At 37.0% G+C, this 10,000-nt stretch overlaps 1 protein-coding gene across 1 annotated transcript in view; it reads right to left on the bottom strand.

The window, feature by feature from the left end:
- LOC118765249 (ryanodine receptor-like) overlaps positions 1-10,000 on the bottom strand; it is a gene marked incomplete at its 5' end in the record, with an annotated part of 60,956 nt that overhangs the window by 23,783 nt on the left and 27,173 nt on the right. Inside the window, 6 exons of the mRNA XM_036506996.1 lie at positions 1,748-1,868; positions 3,769-4,002; positions 6,201-6,401; positions 6,780-6,853; positions 8,654-8,752; positions 9,840-9,996. Coding sequence (XP_036362889.1) covers positions 1,748-1,868; positions 3,769-4,002; positions 6,201-6,401; positions 6,780-6,853; positions 8,654-8,752; positions 9,840-9,996 — 886 coding nt within the window. The remainder of the gene's footprint in view (positions 1-1,747; positions 1,869-3,768; positions 4,003-6,200; positions 6,402-6,779; positions 6,854-8,653; positions 8,753-9,839; positions 9,997-10,000) is intronic.

Here is a 10,000-nt window from a genome sequence, read left to right as displayed (position 1 = left end):
CACAAGGCTTTGGTCGGCTCGAGGCTATAGTAGAAGACACTTGCCCAAGGTGCCACGCAGTGGTACTGAACCCGGAACCTTGTGGTTGGTAAGCAAGCTACTTACCACACAGCCACTCCTGCGCCTATGCCAATAAATTAACATTACATTTGATAGAGTAATCTGAATGCTGAAGGGTTAAACTGGCAACATCTGGCTTATCATACCTACCCTACAATGTCATTCTAAAAATGAATAATCATAGCATCAAAAACCTCGAAACTGTGAGACAACACATGGGTAATTCAAAACAATGTGAATAAATAAACATTAGATTTGGCTGATTAATCTGAATGTTAACTCATATTCTCAACTTAGAATTAAGAAGAAAAACTCAGTTTGACCTCATTTATTATTTTTAATAAAAATGCTCTATAGATTTAATATTATATATGGGCCTCACAGTGGCAAAGTGGCTGAGTTCCTCTTGAGCACTGGGCCTGACGGAGGCAAAATAGTTGAGTTCCTTTCAAGTGTTGAGCCTCATGGAGGCGAGGTGGCTGAGTTCCTTTTGAGTATTGGGCCTCATGGAGGCGAGGTGGTTGAATTCCTTTTGAGTATTGGGCCTCATAGAGGCGAGGTGGCTGGGATCCTTTTGAGTACTGGGCCTCATGGAGGCAATGACCAAGACCTTTGGCATTATGTCATGCTTGAGAAGAAGACCCACGAAGCCAAGCAAAATCACAGACATGGCAGATACCAGTGTCACACAAACTGGCACCTGTGCTGGTGACATGTAAATGTACCCCAGTGTTATGCAAATGGCACCCATGCTGGTGGCATGTAAAAGCACCCATTACACTCTTGGAGTGGTTGGCATTAGGAAGGACATCCAGCCATAGAAAACCATACCAAATCAGACTGGTGTCTGGTGCAGCATTCCAGCATGCCAGCAGAGACAACAGCATAGACAACAGATGTTAACTGATGATAATGATGATGATGATGTGTGTGTTGTTGGGTTAGGTAAGATTCTTCATGAAGTATGTACCGAGTCAGAATAAGATATTTATTTTATAAAAACAATAAACAATGTCAACTGTTAATTCTAAAACCCCCACTGTAGATTATTACCCTAAGACACAAATTTTGAAAAACATACAATATACCTAATATAGTTTAGCGGGGGTTAATATATATTTCTTTACTATCCACAAGGGGCTAAACACAGAGGAGACAAACAAGGACAGACAAAGGGATTAAGACCCCAGTGCGTAATTGGTACTTTATTTAATCGACCCCGAAAGGATGAAAGGCAAAATCGACCTCGGCGGAATTTGAACTCAGAACGTAACGGCAGATGAAATACGGCAACGCATTTCGCCCGGCGTGCTAACGTTTCTGCCAGCTCGCCGCTGGTTAATATAATGTAGTGAACCTCCCTCTACTATCACTAATTTTTAATTATTAACTATTGTACCTGTATTGAGGAGAAGAAATCGTTACTTTTAATGATTAATTCTGGATAAGAAAGAGAGACTTATTTAAAATTAAAATTAATTAAAAATGTTGAGTTGGGTATGAGGTAGAAAGGGCATGTGATTTTTGACAAGTTCAAGGATAAACAAGGCTATATTTTCTTCTTATTAGACCTCTTCATAAAGATTTTGAATAAATAAACATTCCTGCTGCAACACCTTAAAATAATTCTGAGATACTTTCTCCAGTTATAAAAAAAGAAATATACTTTAGTTATTAGAACACTTACCAAAAGCATTTCATTTGGACCTTCAGAGGTAGCTGAAGGTAATTCTTTTGATGGTACACTACCATTTATTGTTGTAGCATCAACTTCTGGTGCCGTCTGTCCCTCTGTCACACTGATAGATCTGAAGGAATAAATAAGGAACTTGTGAATCCTTAACTGACAAACTGAACAACACACACACACATACATGCACACATATATATATGATAGGCTTCTTTCTGTTTTCATCTACCAAATTTACTCACAAAGGTTTGGTTGTCCTGGGGTTATTATAAAAGGCACTTGCCTGAGGTGACACACAGAACAATGTGGTTGGGAAGCAACCTTCTTACCACACACAAACACACACACACACACACACACACATGCACACATGTCTGTGCCTATAATATTAATATTTTCATTTCAGGGTTAGCAATTTTGAGGGGAAGGGCAAGTTGATTATATCAACCCCAGTACTTGATTGGTACTTTATTTAACTGACCAAGTAGGATGAAAGCACAGTTGACCTTTGTGGGATTTGAACTCAGAATGTAAAGAGTCAGAAGAAATGCCGCTAAGCAGTTTGTCCGATGAGCCAAAGATTCTTATTTCTTTACTGCCCACAAGGGGCTACACACAGAGGGGACAAACAAGAACAGACAAAATGGACTAAGTTGATTATATCGACCCCAGTGCATAACTGGTACTTATTTAATTGACCCTGAAAGGATGAAAGGCAAAATCGACCTTAGTGGAATTTGAACTCAGAACATAATGGCAGACGAAATACTGTAAAGCATTTCACTTGGCATGCTAATGTTTCTGCCAGCTCGCCGCCTTATAGATGAGTTAAAGATTCTACCAGCTCATCACCCTTGTAAAAGGGTAAAGGGTAAAGACCTCCTTTGGTCATGAATGACTATGGAATTGCATCTAGAAAGTTACTCTCCAAGGTACAAGTCTGGGCAAGGTTGTTTATGGAAGACCAGCAGTTACCCATGCATACCAGCCTCCCCTCTCTGTGCCACCGATGTTATCCAAGAGAAAAGTAAAGGCTAATACAGTTTGGTACCAGTGACATTTCTACAGTTAAGTGAACTATAGCAATGTGAAATAAAGTGTCTTGCTCAAGAACACAACACAGCCTGGTCTGGGAATTGAACTCACTACGTCATGATTGTGAACCTGATGCTCTAACCACTGAGCCATGTGCCCTCACCCTATATTAGTATTAGTAGTAGTTGTATGGGTTATAACAGATATTCTGGTCAATACCACAGATTTACTAGTCAGTTGCTTGACCTTTGCCAGTTGAACATGTCCCTTGGTGGCTGACAATATGTACATCTCTTATCACAAGTGGGAGTAGTTGGGGAGCATTACAGCTGTGTGTAGAGAGGAATTCCTTGGGGTTTGAATCTTTCACTTTTGGAAATCTGAGTGCTTTGTTCATTCTTAAACAAACCTCATTCAGGAACTTTTTAAGTGGGATGGGCTACTTGACCTGAAAAAAATTCTAACTGGCACCAACCTGCAAGGTCATGCATCATTTATCTTGATATGAGAACACTATGTCATGCACATATGGTTGTGATGCATGTACCTGGTGTATCCTTATCAGACGGGTAGTCATGATGGGTATATTGGGCTTTGTATATTTGTACCCCAGTGTCAATTTGAAGGCATGCATTCCTCTCTCATTCAATAATAATAATAATAATAATAATAATAATAATAATAATCCTTTCTACTATAGTCACAAAGCATGGAATTTGAGAAGAGGAGTATAGTTGATCATTTTGACCCCAATGCTTGACTGATACTTAATTTATCAACCCCAAAAGGATAAAAGGCAAAATTAGCCTCGGCGGAATTTGAACCCAGAACATAAAGGTGGACGAAATGCAACTAAACATTTTGTCTGGTGAGCTAATGATTCTGCCCACACACTGCCTTGATAATGATAATAATAATGACATCACAATACTACAAGTAATAATGGTGTTAGAAATGAAAGAAGTGAATGAGCTTTAACTTACTCTTTCAGACCATTTTCCTTCTTAGCAGGGAACGTTTTAACAGGTCCTCCATTTTCTTGTGTAACTTTTGGTCCTGCCGGTGCCGCTCCACTAGGCGTTTCTGGGGCTCCTAATGCCAATGGAGCAGGCATTATAGCAGGGGGGTGTTTGGTAGCAGCAGCCTTTACAGCATCTGAAGTCACCTCCATACCTCGATCACCCATCATCATATTTATCAAGAATTTGGCTAAAGTCCTTTTAGTAATAAATATTGACAAATATAAGAAATTAAGACATTTATCAACAACTGTATTTTAAGAAATAGGAATTATTTTAATATTATAAAATTACAGACTTAATTACAAATCAAAATTTGTGTTGTGACCCCCTTCAGTCATGAATGGCCATGGGATTGCACCTAGAAAGTTAACCCTCCGAGGCACAAGTCTGGGCAAGGCTGTTTATGGAAGACCAGTAGGTACCCATGCATACCAGCCTCCCCTCTCCATGCCACCAATGTTATCCAAGGGAAAGGCAAAGACGGATACAGATTGGCACCAGTGATGTCACAGCTCATTTATTAATGTGCAAGTGGCTGAGCACTCCACAGACACATGTACCCTTAATGTAGTTCTTGGGGAGAATCAGCGTGACACAAAGGTACAACAGAAACAAGAAAAAAGAGCGAGAGAAAGTTGTAGTGAAAGAGTACAGCAGGGTTCACTCCTACTTCCTGCCGGAGCCTCATGGAACTTTAGGTCTTTTTGCTCAATAAACACTCAAAACGCCCGCTCTGGGAATCGAAAACCTGGTCCTACAACCGAGAGTCCGCTGCCCTAACCACTGGGCCATTGCGCCTCCACATGAATCAAAATTGCAGATAAGTATATTATACATATATGTGTGCATATGAGTGTGTGTGCACACTCGTGCACTTGTGTGTCTTATCTTATCTTTATCTTTTATTTATTTCAGTCATTAACTGTGGCCATACTGGAGCACCACCTTGAATTTTTTAGTTGAATGAATTGACCTCAGAACTTACTTTTTAAGTCTGTTATTTATTCTATTTTTGCTGAATCACTAAGTTATCACTAGCTGTCAAGCAGTGGTGGAGGAAAAAACACAGACACAAAGACACACACACTGACATACATACATACATACATACATACATACATACATACATACATACATACATACATACATACATTCATACATATACATATATATATGTCTGTGTGTGTGTCTTCTAGGATCTCGGGCATCCTGCATCCGATTGCACTCAAATTTGATATGTAGATACCAACGGTATCAGGGCGTGTATAAGGCTTGAAAAAATTGCAAAAATCGATTCCAGGTGAGAATGCGATCGATAAAGCCGTGGGAACGTACATTTGTATGTGCAAGTACTTCAGCTGCTACAATCGTACATGAGAAAAATGCACATGCAGCTTGCACAAAAAAAGCCTGCTGGCTTGAAATAATGCCACAAAATGGGACGGTTGTACAAGTTGTTTTGAGAAAATTTGGTTTCAGTATTTGACAACTCAGCACCGTCCATTTGACAGGGGGCATTTTGCTCGTATATATATATATATTATATATATATATATTTCCTTTCATTCTTCTCATTTCCATCTTTTTAAAAATAACTCCTTACATTGATCTCTACTATTTCCCTCTATTTAACCATCTCACATCGTCTCTGATGAAGGGATATCCCTAATATCCCAGAAACAGCTGTAAGGCTAGCTTTCTCTTTATAAATGTCCTGAAAATTCCACACAGCCTTAGCTGTGTGGTCTCATTTTATTTAACACACACACACACACACATATATATACATATATGATGAGCTTCTTTCAGTTTCTGTCTATCAAATTCACTCACAAAGCTTTGACTGGCCTGATTATATAGAAGATACTTGCCCAAGGTGCCACACAGTGGGACTGAACTTAGAACCATGTGATTGGGAACCAAACTTCTTACCACACAGCCACACCTACATATTATATATATATACATACATATCATACATATATATAATATTTTTCTCATTGATTTACTGGCTACAGTTGCATATATATGTGTGTGTGTGTGTGTGTGCATGTGTGTGTTTGTATCTTATCTTTATCTTTTACTTATTTCAGTCATTAACTACTGCCATGCTGGGGCACCACCTTGAATTTTTAATTGAATGAATTGACCTCAGAACTTACTTTTTAAGTCTGTTATTTATTCTATTTTTCTCTTTTTGCTGTATTAAGCTTTAAGACTTATTTAATACAAATTACAAACTTATGGATTTTTGAAATTAAACATTCATTATTTTCCTATGTTCACATACACCCCATTTGTTTGTTAAGAACATGAAATTTGCTTCTGGCATTATCAAATTTGCCCATCCCTGTTCTAGAGAATGACTTTCATATCTGTAACAATTTACTTACCAGAATATATGGAATATCAGTGTTAATATTGATAGTCCAAATTGGAAATTTCCTTTTAGGATCATCATAAACAGTTGTCCGTAGGTCATACTGCGGAATGTATGATATGTATTCTTGATATTGGACCATGTGAACAATGATAATAAGGATCCGATGAAATCTCGAATGGTACGATATGTTGCCTTCACGGGCTCTAAAATGCTGTCAAAAGAAAAATAGATATACATGTCAAAATTAAAGAATATATATATATATATATATATATATATATATATATATATATATATACACATTTTTTATTTGTGGGTTAACAAGGCAACCAGTGGTTTCATGTAAAGTGATCTTCACAATTATTCATGCATGCCGCATTGAAATGTTATTTATTTATATCAAAACAAAAGACCAGAAAAAATTTGGTATATTTTTAATTCTATGTTACAGGTGTTTCATTACAGGATAAATGTTGCAAAGGTATACATATAGAAAAACATGTATAGAATCTCCTATCCTTAATCCTTCAGACAAAATTTAAAAAATAATACAAAATTATGTTGTATGACAAAACAAAATTACACTCACCTTCCTGCTCCTACACCACCTATCACAGATGACAACTTCAACTCCTCCCCGGTGATACTCGTTGCATGTTGCATCTGACGATAAATAATAATAATGATAACAATAATAATAATAATAATAATAATAATAATAATAATAATAATAATAATAATAATAGAGGGTGAAGTGAAGATAATAGATATTGCAATACCAGGTGATTCGAGGGTGAAATGTAAGGGAACAGAAAAGATTGAGAAATACCAGCCACTGCAGGATGAGATGGGAAAGTTATGGGACATCTGTAAAGTAATGGTGATACTAGTGGCAATTGGAGCATTAGGAACACTCTCCAAAGGTTTTGAAAACCATATTAAGAATATTGGAGCTGCTGTCAGGCTCAAGATGATTCAGAAGACAACATAGTTGGGTACAGCTCGCATTCTAAGTCACAGGAGAAGGCACTATTTGAAACCTTTAATGATTTGTTATTGCTTGCTTTCAAGTAAAGAATAACCGGTAATTAAGAACTATGTGAGTCTTTCAGAATAATAATAACAACAATAATAATAATAATAAATGTGGCATCTCAAGGTCATTACGATACCAGTGATTGTAGGAGCATTAGGAATGATCAGAAAAGGAACTGAAAATTATTTGAGAATGATTCCTGGCCTCTGCAAGAAATGCAGAAGATTGTTTTAACTGGTACTTCACAGGTGCTGAGAAAATCATTGCTGCCATAAGAACAATAACTTTCCATATAATAAATATTTTTCTACATAACTTTATTTGATTTTGTAAATGAGCACTCTGGTGCATTTATCTTAACGGCCTATGAATGTATACAGTGAGTTTCTGTGCCTTAGGTGTTGGGAAGACACTCAGCAAGAAATGGAAACAAAATTGAAGAAGAAAATCTCTCTAACAGGCTTATGGTGAAGCCTGTGGTAGTGGGGACCTCTGGCATTCTTGGCCTCTGGACCATATTCTTGTTCACTGCTATAGAGGCAGAGATGTCTGTCTACAAGTGCAAGCCTCATGAGTTCCACAGCAATTCCTTCACCATCCTCCGGGACAACACCTTTTCCATTTTGTCTGGTGGGGCCATGAAGCAGTCTGACTTACAGGAAAATCTATGCTCCACTCCTTAAATACTTAGATCTAGGGTATCAATACTTAGAATATGAACTCCTATATTTTAATCTTTAAATAGATATAATTTGAAGTCTAAAACAATATTATGACTTAATGTTTTTATTCCATATGTCATAATATTAATAATAAGAACAATATATACATCAGTCTAAAATTTCATATAGAATTTAAATCATTTTATCTTTCACCAGGAATTGATATGAAGTATATGGTTTATAATGATGATAATAAGTGTATTCTCTCTAAAATTTCATATAGATATTTTAAATCAATATTTTTATCTTTCACTACGAATTGATATTATGTGTATCGTTTATAACGATAATAATAAGTGTGTTCTCTCTTGAGTTCTATGATTCATCAGGCAGTTTTTTTTATTTTCATGGCACATAAGTGACTTAGTTCATGCCACTGACCATCAAAAGGGTGTCGGTTCATTGCAGGGTTTACTCATTTAGAGCTGAGTTAGCAAGAGCAACCTGAAATGAAGTACTTTGCTTAAGAACACAATGCACTGCTGGGTCTGAGAATTAAAACTACGATCTTACTATCATGAATACAACACCCTAACCACTAGGCCATGTGCTTTCATAATGATTATAATGAGAATGACAATAATGATAGCATTGTTAATGATAGTGATATAAAGAAGGATTGGAACAAATGTAACGATGATGATGATAGTGAAGGTAAAAATGATATTGATAACAAAAAACATTACTACAATGGCAAGTCCTTACCTCAAAGATTGTGTCTTCACAAAAGTTGACAAAACTTTCCAGTTTTTCTTTATCTCCTCCCTCATTGATCACGCTGTGCAAAAATGATCGTTTAGATTCCTAGGATAATAAAGAAGAAAAAAACATTTAAGATAAATGTGAAGAAAATAAAGCATATCAACTCTTACAAGCAATGACAGCATGGCTGTTGATCATTTTACTGTCCTTTTTACATAATTTCTCTAATTTTTTAACTGTGAAATTAAATTTTATGCTTATTCCAGTAACGATGTTAAACGTCTACCAAAGAAGAAAAAAAAATAGAATCGGTATTTTATGCGAGTCTCATGCCAATATGGAACATGGACATTGAATGATGACCATCTCTCTCTCTGTCTCTGACACACACATCATATATTATATTATGTATATATAACGTACATATGTATATATATATATATTATATACAAGTGTATGTATATATATATATCATCATCATCATCATCATCATCGTTTAACGTCCGTTTTCCACGCTAGCACGGGTTGGACAGTTCGACCGGGGTCTGGGAAGCCAGGGGCTGCACCAGGCTCCAGTCTGATCTGGCAGTGTTTCTACAGCTGGATGCCCTTCCTAACGCCAACCACTCTGCGAGTGTAGTGGGTGCTTTTTATGTGCCACCTGCACAGGTGCCAGGGGGGGGGGGTCTGGCATCGGCCATGATCGGTTGGTTCTTTTAACGTGCCACCGGCACGGGAGCCAACCAAGGTGGCGCTGGCATCGGCCACATTTGGATGGTGCTTTTTATGTGCCACCGGCACAGAAGCCAGTCGAGGCTTATATATATACGGGATATATTATTCACCATTACATGTTTCATTTGCTAATAGGACTTGCAAAGTTGTATATGTTGAATAAACATGTAAGAAATTTCCTTTTAGAAATTCTTCAGACTCAAAATCAAATTATCATTATCATCATCACTGTTTAACGTCTATTTTCCATGCTGACATGGGTTGGACATAATACATTATATTCTCCTTTTTATTATTTGATTCTCTGTTTGAAGAATTCCTAATAGGAAAGAAGTCTTATATATAGACGAATGTTGTGGTGAGGATGTATAAATCCGAAGAAAAATATTTTATAAAGGAAAGTTAGTTGAACGGAAAAAGCTTAACAAAATCAAAAGAAGTAATCTTTATTTACCTTGATTTGAGGTTTTTCCCATTGGTCAATCTGTGACTGTTTGATCTCAAAATAAATACGTTCAATTCTGTTGGCACTACCCATGATCTCTATTCTGCCCAAGTAAGGTTTAAAGTAATCAAGGACACTTCGAGCCTTCTCAAGGAAGCGCTCAAGCCTAA

This window comes from Octopus sinensis, linkage group LG11 (genome assembly GCF_006345805.1).
Source record: "Octopus sinensis linkage group LG11, ASM634580v1, whole genome shotgun sequence".
NCBI lineage: Eukaryota > Metazoa > Mollusca > Cephalopoda > Octopoda > Octopodidae > Octopus > Octopus sinensis.
Note: the sequence above shows the minus strand (reverse complement) of the source record. Positions and strands in the feature narration are given on the sequence as shown.